The sequence below is a fragment of the Lissotriton vulgaris genome, chromosome 5 (genome assembly GCF_964263255.1).
Source record: "Lissotriton vulgaris chromosome 5, aLisVul1.2, whole genome shotgun sequence".
Lineage (NCBI taxonomy): Eukaryota > Metazoa > Chordata > Amphibia > Caudata > Salamandridae > Lissotriton > Lissotriton vulgaris.
The window spans coordinates 101,557,861-101,574,749 of record NC_141693.1 but is presented as its reverse complement, the minus strand read 5'-3'; the positions used below and the strand labels follow the sequence as shown (position 1 = coordinate 101,574,749).

General features: G+C 48.2%; 1 protein-coding gene across 1 annotated transcript in view; it reads left to right on the top strand.

Annotated features, from left to right (window-relative positions):
• CNTRL (centriolin) overlaps window positions 1-16,889 on the top strand; it is an 857,679-nt gene that overhangs the window by 432,612 nt on the left and 408,178 nt on the right. The window contains exon 23 of the mRNA XM_086920986.1: window positions 14,912-15,107. Within this exon, the coding sequence (XP_086777112.1) occupies window positions 14,912-15,107 (196 nt within the window). The remainder of the gene's footprint in view (window positions 1-14,911; window positions 15,108-16,889) is intronic.

The window sequence follows — 16,889 nt, the reverse complement described above, 5'->3', positions numbered from 1 at the left end:
TTCATAATAATAACTTGACGTATCTTATCCAGTGGTAAATTTTGAAACATTTGCTAAGAAATTAGGGAGGGCTTCCTGGAAATAATGGTTCAAGGCATGTGAGCTGTACATCACCTGCTGTGCATAGCCCGCCATCTAGTGTTCGGTTCGGATGTTTGCACTTTGTTTTTGTTCAAAGAAATCTTTTGGTGATAGTGCGCATGGGCATCGACTCCATTGTTAGATTGTTTTTTTCCACCATCGGGTTTGGATGTGAATTGCTGCGCTCCGGTTCGGCACTGTTTCTCTGGTTATCTGCAACGAGGCGCGATCCCGGAGAGGGTTCGGCGTGGGGTAGTACATAGAATTATCTGCCGATTGACAATAATGGCTCCTACTGCGGAGCGGAGAAGCCTGTAATAGGGCTCCTATGGAAGAATTTCCGCGGAGCGGTGAAGCCTGTAATGGGGCTCCTTCGGTACGCAAAGAAACTCGGAGAATCGTCCCGGTGCTCAGTAGCGCCGTGAAACGACTATTGCAGGCTTCTCTGCTCCGCAGTAGGAGCCATTATTGTCAATCGGCAGGTAATTCTATGTACTACCCCACGCCGAACCCTCTCCGGGATCGCGCCTCGTTGCAGCTACCCCGCTCCACATCAGGATGGTATTATCAGTCCGCAGGTACCCTCCGGATCGGTTTCCGGACATCAGCCTCCTCGACCCATAATTGAGACCCCAAGAGGTTAACGTCACACATTGGACCAACCTAACTTGCTGCAAGTGGACATCAATCCGGGTGGTCATACCCTTAGTCTCTCCACCCGCCTTCTAGTTTCACCTCATCAATCTATGGCAATCCTTAGCCGTACTCTATGAGGCTTTTTTCATTCAGGCAAGCAATGAATGTCCTGATGATGATCCTTTAATGCTAGTAGGATCGAAACGCCGTCGACATGATATGTGGTTTAAACAATAGTGTACTATTATGTGCCTAAATTCTTACATTTTCCACATATGTGAAGCAAATGCATTTTAAATTTTCTTTTTGCTCCTAATTCTTATATGCCTGAAATACCCTAAGTATTTGTACTGTTTGATATTATGTGCAGCATTGTGGATGCAGGATTGTGTCCCACTGTTTTAATTGTTGGTTCGTCTGATTTAATATATTCAAACATTGAATAAATTTCAAAGTCTGATAAAAGGGTAGCTTTTCAGGCAGCTGATCACTGGTGCTTTGCCAACGCCCAGGCTTTGCTAACCAGATATGATAGAGCTTGTTATGATGAGTTGGAAAAACTTATCCAATATCTGCCTAATAAGCATAAAGATAAGGCAAATGATCTCATACAGAAAGGAAAACTCATTACCAATACCTCCATCAAATGTGCATTCGATGCAGCAGACACAGCATCACATGCAGTAAACACAAGAGTGTTGCTACGCAATCATGCATAGTTAAGAATATCAGGTTTCACACCTGAGGTACAGGCCTCTATTCTTAATCAACCTTTTTGACAAGGAACACCTATTTTGCCCAGCAGTTGACACCTCGCTGGAGAAAATGAAAAAGGACACTAAGGTCGCAAAGTCCATGGAGGCTTTACAATTACCTGCTAATAGAGATTCCTTTCGCCTCTCCTTTTATAGGGGTGATTCCAAAACTGTTACCACAGAAAATAACTCCTCCTCTTAAAGGGCAACAATCAATCACCCTCATCAAGGGGATATTTTAGAGGAAACAATGGTAAGGGAAGAGACAGAGGCAACTCACACACGCCCTTCCCCCGCTAATAACAAACAGTGACTTGCTTCCACTATCCTCCGATCATTTGACTCCTGTCAGGGGCCGTCTCTCTCAATTTCTCCCTGTCTGGAACACCATCACCTCAGACAAATGGGTTCTAGAAATTATCCAATATGGTTACTGCCTGGAACTTATTGACACTCCCCCAAACATTCTTCCAAGATCACATGCAATGTCACAGGAACATCTCACCCTTCTAAAAAAAATAAAAGAGGTTCAATCTCTGATAAAAAAGGCGCAATAGAGCCAGGCCCATTAGAACATCAAGAAACCGGAGTATACTCCCTATATCTATACTTCTTAATTCCCAAGAAGGACAGACATCTCAGGCCTATACAAGACCTCAGAGAACTCAACCTGTCCATTATCAGAGCACTTTCACATGGTCACTCTACAACAAGTACTTCCACTCCTTCAACAAGGCGACTTCCTGTCCACTTTGGACTTAAAGGACGCCTATTTCCATATCCCAATATATCCTACTCATCGCAAATACCTAAGGTTTGTGGTAGCAGGACAGCATTAACAGTTCATGGTGCCCCCATTTGGAGTAACAATGGCACCCAGATTTTTTACCAAGTGCTTAGCAGTAGTTGCAGCTCACCTTCGAAGACAGCACATTAATTTCTTCCCATATCTGAACGACTGGCTCATAAAAGCCAGCTCGCAAAAAAAGCTGTCTCAAGTCACACTCACAAAACAGTGCAGTTGCTCCTCGATCTTGGATTTGGATTCACAGTAAACCTCTCCAAGTCTCATCTTCAGCCATCCAACACACAGGTGTATCTGGGCACCACAATAGATACAGAAAAGGCTTTGGCCTACCCCAATCCAGCCAGAATCCACAACATGCAGGTTCAGCTGTGCAAGTTTCATCCTCCTCACTCATTAACAGCTCAAGAGTACATGCAGTTACGAGGGATGATGGCGTCTAGCATACTAATAGTTCCTGTCACAAGACTTCACATGCGTCCCCTTCAAGAGTGCTTAGCACGTCAGTGGAACAAAGCTCAGGGTCGGTTATCGGATCTAGTGTTGGTGGACGGCCGCACCCATCTCTCTCTGTAGTGGTGGAATACACAAAACGTTTCAGAAGGGTGGCCCTTCAAAGACCTAGTTCCACAGATAGTGCTAACATCAGACGCATCGCTCACTGGCCGGGGAGCTCATCTCCAAACACATACAATTCAGGGCATATGGAGCCTACAGCAAAAGTAGCTCCACATAAACCATATAGAGCTGTTAGCAACTTTTTCTAGCGCTCACAGCGTTTAAAGTACATCTAGTAAGCAAAGCTGTCCTGATCCGTGCAGCCAACATGACAGCAATGAACTACATACAAAAACAAGGGGGACACACTCTTGCCAGCTGTCACAACTAGCACAGACCATCACAGAATGTGTTGTACATCACAGAATGTTTCTCCTGACAGAACACATTCCAGGAGTAAACAATAAGATTGAAGATCTGCTCAGACGTCAGAGACAACGGATCCACAAATGGGAACCCCCACCCTCAAGTTCTTCTCCCATTCTTTCAAGTGTGGAACTTTCCAGACTTAGATCTGTTTGCCACAAACCTAAATGCAAAATGCCCAAAATTCACATCCAGACATACACACCCATTGTCCAAGGGCAATACACTATTGATGAATTGGTCAGGGATATTTGCCTACGCTTTTACGCCTCTCCCACTCATTCCACTAGTGGTTTGGAAGCTCAGACAGGCGTCCCTGACATTATTCCTAGTTGCTCACACCTGGGCTTGACAATCCTGGTTCACAACTAGTTTAGGTGAGCTCTCAGTAGTTCCTCACCATAAACTACACCTCACTCCCAATATGCTCACTCAGAGCAATGGAGAAATAAGACATCCAGATCCGAGCCATCTCAACCTTGCGATCTGGCACCTGAAATCTTAGATTTTGGCTACCTTAATCTTCTGCCAGACTCTACAAATATTATCAAAGAGGCTTGACGTCCTACCACAAGAGCATGCTATGCAGCAAAGTGGAAGCAATTTGTGATATACTGCAATACAAACAAGTAGATCCACTGGACGCTTCAGTTCAAAACATCATTTGCTATTTACTACATCTGCAGCGTTCCAATTTCGAGTACTCTTCCATACGCTTACATCTTGCTGCAAAAGCTGCATACCTACAGAGCAGACAACATCTGTCTCTTTTTTGAGTGCCTGTCATCAAAGCATTTATGGAGGGACTTAAGAGTCCTTCCTCCAAGACATGCACCTGCTCCAGTGTGAAATCTCGTGTTAAGTTTCAACGGGGTGAGCCCAAGAAACTACTACCCAGACCTGGGTATAAGTGTCAGTACGTTTAGAGAAATGGTCGAGGTAGTCCTTCTTATATTCATTTTACATTAATAATTCACCAAAGAAGGATTATTTCTGGATTTATCCATTCAGCATATTTAATTAACAGATATTTGAAAATATTTTACACAGTGCTCTTGCAATTCAGAGCAATCATATTGATCCGTATATCATCATTGCGTCATTTAAAGTAAAAAATACGATCAAATACCTTTGTCATTCAAAGCATTAATACAAGCCTACTTTCAATATATTTCAATATTTACAGTGCTCTCAGTGAAAAGAAGAAAAGGAAAGTATTTTTGGGGAAATGGGGGTGGTTGGGTGAGTGGGGGACTGGGTAAAGGTGGTGTGACATGAACACGGTCTCATAATATATACAGTTGGACCTTTACAGCCTAATATAGGTCAAAAAGTTCCCTATAATCATAGCACATAGGTCACGATAAATCAATTTCTTTTGTTCCTATGGTAAGATGGTACAAGGTAGTCTAAGTTTCGACCCCGGGAGATGTAGGGTTAATAGTTCCTCAAAATGGGGTCTTCATCAGGACAAATGTTGGTGTGTGGCACTCAAGGAATGGCTGTGAATGTCCATACCAAAAATGCTCCTCAATAATTGGGGCGTGCAACGGTGGTACCACCTAATCTTTATCCAAGTGGTCCATGGGTTCTCACTTGAGAACCCATGGACCACTTGGATAAAGACTCGGTGGTACCACCTTCTCGACCATTTCTCTAAAAGTACTGCCAGTGTGAAATCTCAACATTGTCATCACCAGGCTAACTGGTCCACCCTTTGAACCATTGCATAAATGTAAAATGCAATTTCTTACTTGGAAGGTAGCTTTCCTCATACCTATCACAACTCTGAGGAGAGTGGGCGAGCTTTAGGCACTAACTATAGAAGAACCATTCTTACAAATACATCAAAACAAAGTGGTTCTACGGACCAACCCTAAATTCCTACCAGAAGTCATTTCTGCCTTCCATGTCAACCAATCTGTTGAGATGCCTGTGTTATTCTCTCAAACAGATTATGTGGCAGAATGTGCTTTACACACCTTAGATGTGAAAAGAGCTCTTCTTTACTATATAGAAAGGACAAAACCTTTCCGCAAAACAAAACAACTATTTGTCCCTTTGCTCCACCACATAAAGGCAATCCAATATCAAAGTCAGGAATTGCAAAGTGGATAGTCAAATGCATTCAAATATGCGATGCAAAAGCAAAAAGAACTTCAACAATTCACCCTAGAGCACACTCCACTCCTAAATTAGGGGCTTCTATGGCATTTCTAGGAAACATACCCATAGATAATATATGCAAAGCTGCAACATGGTCTACACCTCACAAATTCACAAAACACTACTGTGTAGATGTGTTAGCAAGACAGCAAGCTAGTGTGGGCCAAGCAGTTTTACATACACTATTTTAAACCACTGCAACAGGTTAGCCACTGCTTTGGGAGATAACTGCTTTGTAGTCTGTGCACAGCATGTGATCCACAGCTCACATGCCTCAAACAGAAAATGCTACTTACCCAGTATGCAACTGTTCTTGGCATGTAGGGCTGTGGAGTCACATTTGCCCACCCGCCTCTCCCGGTACCTGTTGCAGTTACATCTTACTTAGATACATACATACATGGACATCTCTAACTACTCTTACTAACTCCATCATCACCCTCTGCGGCAAACAATCTAACAATGGAGTCGATGCCCATGCACATTATCACCGAAAGGAGGAGTCACCTACATTGTGACTGGAAAAGACTTCTCTGAACAAAATCAAAGTGCAAACATCCGGACCTAACACTAGATGGCGGGCTATGCACAGCATGTGAATCTACAGATCTACATGCCAAGAACAGATGCATACTGAGTAAGTAGAGTGTGCTACCATGAGGGTCTCAAGGCGCTGAGGAGGGTGTGGGGGGTGCTGCTACTGCTCGCAGAGCCATGTCTTGAGGAGTCTTCTCAGCTCGTCATAATGGCCGCAATGCTCACACGCAGGGCTAATTCCCCCGCTGTGCTGAGCATGCTAAAGAAACGGGTGTGGCCGTGACAAGCTGAACTCGTCATGAGCACAGCGCCACCGTGCTGCGTGACTAGCTGAGCTCGTTATGAGCACCAGGGTGCTGTGAGCACAGCGGGGGAATTAGCCCCGCAGGGAAGGGGTTAATTGTCATCACCACACTTAATGACACTGCTACATGGTGGCGCTGCTCATATGCTCAGATGTGCATGTACAGAGGAATTCGTTATTTACCATGAGATAGTATTTCATGGTAAATAACGAATTCTTAAGGGCCTGTGGCACTATTTTAAGTGCCACCTACATCTGGAATTACCGATTCGGTAAATATACAGAGTCAGTATTTTACCGAATCGGTAAATTTACTGAATCGGTAAATTTACAGATTCGGTAAAATTCGGGCCCCCTACATCTGAAAAACCAATTACTGGTCGGTAACGGCCGAAATCGGCCGTTACCGACCGGTAATTGGCGACCTACATCTGGCCCTAAATCATGTAGAGAGTACCGTTTGAAAAAAATGTTCAGTGGTGCAATGGTACTTACAGTTTAGGATATAAGGGTGGACGAAAGATCTGAAGGGTTTCTGAGAGTGAGTAAATGTTGGTCCAAGTGGATTAGGTTGTTGTTAAAAACTGCCTAGTGTGTCGACCCATTTTTACTAAGAAATTCTTAGGCAACTATACATGTTATTACAACTAGCATAAATCTCTACTATATTACGGGCGTCCTAAAATATGACCAAAGAGACCCAAAATATAATCAAATGTTGTACGTTTATTGTTTTATTGTATTAGGAAACAGTTATAAATATATACATATCAATCCATATACAATATATATTCTATCCATACCAATGATCAAATCGATCTCAATCGTACAATCATGCATTCGCATTCATTCTTCCATATTACACAATGGGACATCACAATGAATTATCTCAATCTATATATATATATAGTGATAACATGCTTTTCTATTTTCAACAGTATTCCAATCTTGGAAAGCTAATATCAAATAGTAGGACATTTCTTGTATATGATGTTGACATCTGTCTGCAATGGACAATATTGAGATGGTAGGGACTATATGATGCACTCTATTTATCCTGGCTGTGTGGTCCACTACGTGTTTTTCGGTTAGAGAGCCTTTATCAGGAAAACATATATTTAAGAAGTAAGTCCTGGTACTTCAATGTAGAAGTATCATGTCCTAATATCGTACTACAGGTTGCTGTTCTGGTCCGTTATTATATCGGGTACAAAGACGATCCTGTTAGTAGTGCTGATGCAGCTAAACGGGGCCGGGTCTCCTGGTGCAGGAAATTGCTCTGCCTTTGATTTCTTGTCTTTGATGGCCAGGATTATCCAATTCTACTACCTGTATATACAACCGTGCTAAGTTTGTGGCCAGCCTGTCGAACAAACAGTGGGCGCGTCTCCGTAAAGACGGAGACGTGCCCATTGTTTGTTCGGCCAGCTGGCCACAAACCTACATCTATTTGTCCCTGACTTAGGAACTTCATTCCTCCCCAGTTGAACCCCAATTTATTTTCAGTTATAGTGTGTCAACCCTCCTGCTCAGACCCAGACAGTCTTGCATTTGACTCTTTTGAGGTGCTGCTGACAACTCCAGTATATAGACATGTAAAAGAGTGCCTTCAATAAAAGGGTAAACACATGCCCTTGGTGCCTGAGTGCTTTTGCAGTTGTTCCTACTGCTAATGTGGCGTTTGGTATGACACAAATAAAAGAAAGAGACTTGGGCTCTGATGTGGTGCTGCAGCCTACAGAAAACTCAACCTCTTCCAACCACTGCATCGGGTAGAGTGTAAAATGGCAATAGTAGAAGTCTAAAAATGCTTACCACTAAAACTTATTGCACAGCAATTTAATAATTAGGGGGCAGATGTATCAACATCCTGATTTGCGAATCTCAAATAGCGATTTTTTAGAAATCCCTATTTGAGATTTGCAAATAGGGATGTATGTAGAAATTCGCATTTATTTTGCGATTTCTTAAAATTCCTTAATTGCGATTAGCAAATTGCAAATCACAATCAAGCAATGATTTCCCATTCATTTCTATGGGCCAGGAGGCCCATAGGAATGAATGTGAACTTATTCTCAATTTGCGATTCGCAAGTTGAGAATTCCAAATTGAGAATAATTTCAAGGGTCCAAGGGTGTCATGAGGACACCCTGATGCACCCCTGAAATTCACATCTGAAAGAGACACGTTAGTTATAGATTCCTTACCTTAGAATATCCCCAGGCGTCAGACTGGATCCGGAAACTTTTGCGTAGCAATACCCCTGCACGTCGGTAGGCGTTGTCCACGGCTCCGCGTCCGTCGTCGGCGTCGTTAGCACCGAAAGGACGTCGCCGGAGTACTTAGACGCCGCCCTCGCGCGCTGACGTCAGTTCTTCTTTTTCCCGCGACAGCTAGCGCAGATCCGGAGAAGCTCTACCCCTTAGTCACTTTTTGACTAAACTTTTTTGGATCTTTTTGATATGGTTTTTCTCGAGTCATTCGACTCCTACGGTGCCGGTAGGGATGCCCGGGTTCAAACCCTGCTCCAAGTGCAGCCGACTGATGTCGGTTACCGACCCCCATCGCCGGTGCCTTCAGTGTCTAGGCCTCGACCACGATGACCAAACCTGCTCCGACTGCCGGGCCCTGACGTCTAAGGCTAGGCGGGAGGGGTCCCGCAAACGACTTGAGCTCCGGCAGTCGGCCCCGCGCCGTTCAAGGTCCCAGTCCCACAGGAGGTCGAGGGACCGGTCGCGGGGTCGGAGCCCTCGTAGCTCCGAGAGTCGGCATCGGTCTTCGGGATCAAGATCCTCAGGTAAGAGGCATGAGAGGTCGGAAAGGCATCATCGCTCTTCCGACCCACCCCGACGCTCGCGCAACGCGGCCGGGGGTTCGGGTGACACCACCCACGCGGCTCCGACGGAGTCGCTGGCGTCGCAACCTGCCCCACACCTTCCGGTCCCTGGGCACGATGCGACGCCAGAGGAGATCGAGCGGTACCTCATGGCCATGAGGTCTCTCCCTCCTCAGCCGGGCTCCGTGGCGCCTTCGGGCCCAGTGGTCCCGGCAGGGGGGCCTAGCGGGTCGGGTGCCTCGGCTCAGACGCCGTCGGGTGCTCCGGCCCAGGCGCCGCCGGCGAATTCAGTCCCGGCGCCGCAGGCCCCCACTGGATCCGGTTCCGGATCCGGGTCGTCGCCGGTCAACCTCACGACCTCACCGGCGCCGGCCCCTAGGGTGTCGCCCCCCGGCGCCACTTATGGGCGCCGCCGTCCCTGATCCTACCCTCGATTCGGTTCCGGCGCCGAAGCGGCGCCTCTGGGCGCCGCTCTCGACGTCATTTGGAGACTTTTATTTCCACGAACCGGCCCCGTCCTTTGAACCTGAATTTCAGGTGATGGGTGACGAGGGAGATTGGGAGTGGTCTGGAGTGCCAGTCTCAACAGGACTGGACATGTGAGCTTGTGCTTGCCAGTGGACTGGACACTTCGCCGGACACTGGTTTTGTCTCCCCTCCTACCGTGGCTACGGAGGAGGGGGCTGCCTACAGTGTAGTGTTGACGCGGGCGGCCAAGGCATTGGGCCTGGAGCTCCTCGTCGCGGCCGTGAGGACTAACCTCCTCACTGAGGTCCTTAAACCGCAGGCAAGCTGGGCAGAGCCTCTGCTGCCGTTTAATGAGGCCTTGTGTGACGTTCTTGTGGGCACTTGGTCCAAGCCCGCTACAGGTCAGCCTGTAGATAGGAACGTGGCCAGGCGATACTGCCCGGCTCCGGGCGACCCTTGCTTCTTGTCCACCCACCCCACCTCCGAGATCCTGGTTATCCAGGCCTCTACTTCCCAGACCGCATTCCCGACGGCTCTGCCCGATCGGGAATCCAAGAGGTACGAACAGTTCGGGAAGAAGGTGTTCTCCTCCCTGAGTTTGGGACTGCGGTCAGTCAATACCGCATGCCTCTTGGGCCGCTACACCCACACCCTGTGGGACACGGTTGTGGAAGTGCTGCCTCAATGTCCGGAGGAGGCCCGGACTAAACTCGCCCAAGCCCTTGTGGAGGGTCGAGATGCGGCACGTTATTCCATCCCGTGTGGGCTGGATACAACGGACTCACTAGGCAGAGCGATGACAATGACGGTGGCTGTTCGATGCCACGCCTGGTTGAGGACCGACAACTTTTCGGCTGATGTCCAGGCCACCCTTCTGGACATGCCATTTGATGGCCGTCGCCTCTTTGGCTACAAGGCAGACCATACGCTTGAGCGTTTTAAGGACTCCAGGGCTACGGCCAAGTCCTTAGGCCTCTCGGCCCCACGCCAGCAAACGGGTGCCTTTCGCTCCTTTCGTGGCCAAGGAAGGGGCGCTCCCACACCTGCTGCCAGCCACGCGCCACAGACTAATACACAGCGCGGTGGCGGCCGTGGAAACTGCTGTGGCGGCGGTCGGGGACAACGGCGAGGCCAGTCCACACCTTCCCCTGCAGCATCCGCCTCAAAACCCTCCTAGTCCGTGCTTTCAGGCCCATGTGACGCCAGTGGGGGCAGGGTTCGCCATCACCACTTCCACTGGCGCACTGTCACGTCGGACATGTGGGTGCTGCAATCGTCCGAATGGGCTACTCCCTCCCCTTCGAGACGACCCCTCCAGCCATGCCACCGCAATACCACTGCGTGTCGGGGGATTAATTGCAACTTCTGCAAGAGGAAGTTACGGCCCTCTTGGCCAAGGGGGCCATCAAGCGCGTTCCTGGGTCAGAAGTAGGGTGTGGTTGTTACTCCCACTACTTTCTGGTACCCAAGAAGGGCAAAGGGGGCCTGCGCCCTATCTTGGACCTACGGAGCGTCAACGGCTTCCTCCGGAAGGAGAAGTTCAAAATGCTGACACTGGCTCAGGTCTTAGCAGCTCTGGACCCAGGAGACTGGATGGTAGCGTTGGACTTGCAGGACACTAATTTCCACATCCCCGTCCTGCCGGCCCACCGGCGCTACCTGCGGTTCACGGTAGGCCACGAGCACTTTCAGTTAACCGTGCTCCCCTTCGGCCTTACCAGCGCCCCAGGGGTGTTCACGAAAGTGATGGCGGTGGTCGCAGCTCATCTGCGCAGGTTAGGGGTTTCGGTCTTCCCCTACCTCGACAACTGGTTGTTGAAGGCGGACTCGCCCCAGACAGTCGTCAGCCACCTCCAGACAACGGCGGACCTCCTGCACCAGCTGGGGTTTTCCATCAATGTGCCGAAGTCACACCTGTGCCCCTCTCAGAAGCTCCTCTTCATCGGAGCGTTCCTCAACTCAGCGCAGTTTCGGTTTTATCCTCCCGAACAGCGGGTCCGGGATATTCAGGCTCTGATTCCAATCTTTCAGCCTTTATCCCGGGTCTCGGTCAGGTTGACGCTGCAGCTTCTGGGGCTGATGGCCTCCTGCATCCTTCTGGTGCATCACGCCAGGTGGCGAATGCGGGCTCTGCAGTGGGACCTGCATCAGGGCAACCTGTCCGACTATGTCATGATCTCGGAGGGCACTGCGAGACAGCTGCAGTGGTGGCTCACAGACCGCGATTGGGTCAGCGGCAGATCCCTCTCCCTTCCCCAACCGAAGCACGTAATTGTGACGGACGCGTCCCTCCAGGGCTGGGGAGGCCACATAGGAGAGGCGGAGATCAGAGGCCTCTGGTCTCCGGCGGAGTCCCGGCTCCATATCAACCTTCTGGAGCTGCGGGCGATTCGTCTAGCACTGAAGGCATTCCTCCCCTCTGTCTGTGGGTGTGTAGTGCAGGTGTTCACGGACAACACCACCGCCATGTGGTACTGCAACAAACAGGGCGGGGTGGGGTCGTGGACCCTCTGCCAGGAGGCTCTGCACCTCTGGCAGTGGCTGGCACAGCAGGGCGTGACCCTGGAGGTTCAACACCTGGCAGGTTCTCTGAATGCCAGGGCGGAAGAGCTCAGCCGAAGGTGCATGATGGATCACGAATGGCGTCTGAATTCGGACGTGGCGCAAGGCCTCTTTCTGCAGTGGGGAGAGCCTTGGTTAGATCTATTCGCCAACGAAGAGAAAGCGCAATGTCATCAGTTCTGTGCGTTGGAATTTCCAAGGCGGCACTCGCTCGGGGACGCTTTTCGTCGCGAGTGGAGTTGCGGTCTGTTGTACGCCTTTCCGCCTATACCACTTCTGCCCAGGGTGCTGAAGAAAATCAAGCGCGACCGGGCCCAAGTCATCCTTGTGGCTCCGGACTGGGCGCGAAGGTACTGGTATCCCGAGCTACTCAGTATGTCAGTCGATCCCCCGATTCGTCTGCCTCTTCAGGAGGACCTTCTGTCGCAGCAGCAGGGGACGGTCCTCCACCCGAACCTGTCAAGTCTACACCTCCATGCTTGGAAATTGAGCAGCGACAGTTGAGGCCATTTGACTTGCCTCCTGAAGTCTGTAATGTCATTCTGGCGGCCATGCGTCCCTCCACAAAGTCGGTATACGCCTGCAGGTGGAACAGATTTGTGGCATGGTGCACAGCAAAGGCTGTGAATCCTCTCAATGCCCCTCTTTCTGAGGTTCTCCTTTTCCTTCTTTCTCTTGCCCAGCAGGGCTCTGCTCTGGGCACTATCAAGGGCTACCTTTCTGCCCTTTCCGCCTTCCTAAGGTTACCTGATCAGCCTTCTTTGTTCAAGTCCCCCATTGTAAACAGGTTCTTAAAGGGCATCACTCATATGTTCCCTCCTGTTCCTTTTGTGATGCCCCAGTGGGACTTGAACCTGGCTCTAACTTACTTGATGTGCGCTCCCTCTGAGCCGCCTCATACCTGTCCTCTTCGTCTTCTTACACTTAAGACTGCTTTCCTGGTTGCCATCACCTCTGCCAGGAGAGTGAGTGAGCTCCAGGCTCTTTCCTCTAAACCTCCTTTCCTTTCTGTCCATCCGGACAAGGTTGTGTTGCGGACAAAACCCTCTTTCCTGCCCAAGGTAGTCACAGCCTTCCACATCGGGACGTCCATCACCTTGCCCACCTTCTTTCCTCCTCCGCATCTCTCGAAAGAGGAAGAGAGGCTCCACCGTCTGGACCCAAAATGTGCGCTCTCTTACTATCTGGACCGCACACACCAGTTCCGGGTGGATGACGAACTCTTTGATGGTTACGTGGGCGCTAAGAAAGGACGGGCGGTGCACAAGCGGCCCATCTCTCGGTGGATCGTGTTGTGCATCCAAGCGTGTTACTCCTTGGCTAACAAGAAACCTCCTGTTGGGCTGAGGGCCCACTCCACTCTGGCCACGGCGACTACTACTGCCCTGGGCCGAGGAGTCCCCTTGCAGGACATTTGTCAGGCAGCTATGTGGGCCTCGCTGCACACGTTCGCAAAACACTACTGCCTGGACAGCCAAGTCCGGAGGGATGGCTTCTTTGGCCGTTCCGTCCTCCAGGACTTTCTGGTGTGATCATTGGTTCGCAGACCCACCACCGGGGTTGGTATTGCTGGGGTATCTATTCTAAGGTAAGGAATCTATCACTAACATGTCTCTTTCAGATGCACAAGTTACTACTTGTGTAACAATATATCTGTAAGAGATATTAGTTAGTGATAGATTCCTTACCGACCCACCCATCCTCCCCGTTCTGCGAACCGATATCTAGGGTTAAGGTCATCCCCTTTCAGGGCCCTAGTTCCATGGCACCAGTGTTGGTTCTATCATGGCTGTGCATATCTGGCGCGGAAAAGCGGTGTATAAGAACTGACGTCAGCGCGCGAGGGCGGCGTCTAAGTACTCCGGCGACGTCATTCCGGCGCTAACGACGCCGACGACGGACGCAGAGCCGCGGACGACACCTACCGATGCGCAGGGGTATTGCTAAGCAAAACTTTTCTGATCCAGTCTGACGCCTGGGGATATTCTAAGGTAAGAAATCTATCACTAACTAATGTCTCTTACAGATATATCGTTACACAAGTAGTAACTTGTGCATATGTGCGCATATGGTGCACATACATGCCCTAAGATCATGTTTGTGCGCCACATGGCACATTCACAAATGCAAAAAAAAGCATTTGTGAAAGAATTCGCAAATTACCACCAACCTAAAGTTGGTGGTAATTTGCGATTTCTTAATGAAAAATCGCAAAAATAGAATGCTTGATGCATAGCAATTAAGGAATCGCAAATTGCGATTCCTTAAATGCTTACGCAAACTTAAGTGTGCGATTCCTTAATTTTGCTAGGCGATTTGCATCATACATACCGTTTTGCGAATTTTTTGTTGCAATCGCTGCTACTTTGATACAGCTGCCCCCAAATTCCATGAAAAACATTCTCGAGAAATAAAATGAAAGAATTTATATAAACAAAACTTGGTCTGGAAAAAATTAAGTCAAAGCACAATCAGTCCTTATTATTCTTTATGCGAATATGAAAATATGACAGAATGGTGCGCTTCTGAAGCTAGATATCATCCCCACTGTACTGCACTTTGTTCAATTAAAGCATTTATTAAAACATCAAATCATACATCTGTTCCTCCTGCTGCTACTTTCTGCAGCATGCTACTAGAAGTAAATTGAGCCATCTTATGAAAATGATGTGGATTTCATAGCCCAGGGTCACTACAGTTTGTTACAGCAGGGATCTTTAGATTGCACCCAAAAGGTAAATGAAAAAACAACTTCAAAGTAGATAGAATAATTGACAATAATACTACTTTATTTTATAGAAAATTGAGGGTTGTTTAATTTTGGATCTTTTTTCCAGGCCTCAAGTCATAGTTCTCAGAGTACAAAAGACTCTGGTGTAGGTTTGCAGTACCCACCTACATCCTCACCCTACAGAAAAGCAGGAAGCCGAAGCAGCAGGCACCCTAGAAAGGAGGAGGCAGTGCCCCATGCAAGAGGTCACTGGGTGTACTCACCATTCAGAAGTGGGCTGCACAGATCTCACTTGAACAGAGGTAAGCCATGTGGGTCATTTGTGTACCACAATTAGTCACAGTTTTTAGTCCTATAATTAAGAAACTTGGGATCCTAAATAGATTTGTCTAAGCATCTCACATTTTACAGTTATGCTCTTAACCTCATCAAATAATGGTTTGAAAACCAAACGTTTGACTTTGTATTTGACACTGAAGCTGGAATGCTTTCGGGGGACCTGATATGTAAATTTCATTCCATAGTCTATCATACTCAAATCATTTGTATGTATCATGGAACATTCTCTTAGCAACATAGCCTCTTATCCTACCTTAATAGGGCAATCACAGTCATTAAATGTCTTTTCCTAGAATTGTAGGTCTGAGCCACCGGGAAGCATTGGAACAATAATATTTAATTGCAGGAGTGCTATACTGCTATTAGAAATTATCACCCGTTGAGGGCACTTTGTTCTCAATTAAATTGGTGGCTTATAATTTAGGAGAGAGCCTTTAGTGAAGGCATATATTGATGGAAAACAGCTAGAATGCTATTATAGCATTCTTATTGATAACAGCAGATTCCTACCTCTTGAATCACCTTCTGGCACCAATCGTGATCCAGAAAAGTAGAAATGGGTCTCTGGTGCTGGTTGTTGGCACGTGACCCCCACTCTCTTCCCCGGGGACCACTCCGCACATGACATCACAAGAACCTTGTAAGTCTCCACCACACCCTGTGCACAGTCAGATGTTTTTTTCACATCCTTTGACATTGAGTGCTCTCATTGACACATTTTTCATTCTTTCAGTTTTAATCTGCAGTGCTAACTGCATGGCACTGCCCTAAAAATCCGGGTTTAAACTCTGCCAGTCCTCCCATATACAAATGTTGATTTTGGCCTGTAGCATATGGGGCCAAGACAACATTTCAGTTTGTGTGATCAATACGAACTTCTGCATCCTAACGCCAAAAGAAATTGAGTGGGAGGCCAAAGCAGTTAGTCGCGAGGGCCTGCACTGCCCAACGACCTAGTAGTGATCCAGCCCTTGATCTTGCTCGATAACCTTTCACTCATTGTCAACAAATAAATTGTCCAAGATATTGAAAGATAAGTTAAAAAAGAAATGTGAGAAGCATTGGAAGAGGGACCTTCTGAGGTGATGTTTCTACTAATGAAGATGCTCTTTGGAGCAGGCATGCAGTCCCGCAGCGCGACCTGGCTTAATCCTGCAAGTCAGAACTGGTTGATGTCAACCTGGTGGTACCTCCTACTCTGGTGCCGCCGTGCCGCCTACCTTGCTTTTTCCAGAGTCTACGGTCCAATGAACGGACCCCTTGCAGATTGCCTCTTTCATGTAGAAAATGCTGCCTCTGTTCTGCCACACTCCATCTGGTGCGCTCTCGAACCACATGGAGACATGACAAATCCTGACTAGGCTGGAACCCGTTTTGGTGCCATTAGGCCCCTCTCAGCCTTTCCCTCACACCATTACGGCACCTGTGGTAGCCATCCCTTTGGCTAAGGCCTAGCCAGTGATGTCCTCATTGCTACCAGCATTGTCTCTGAAGTTGTTGGTACTGTCTTCTGAACCCACCCCACCAGTTATCACATTTTCTGATGGTTACTTCTAACCAAAGATTCCTCACCTTGAAATACTGCCCAGGAGCCAGACTGGATCTGGAAAACTTTTATTCATAGCAGTACTCCGGCGTGCTGATAATTGGCGCAGTACGGCTGAGCTGAGTTCACACCACCATAAAAGTGACGAAGTAGAGCTTGCACATAAGTGCCACCTCTGTGCACTGATTTCAGTTCCTTT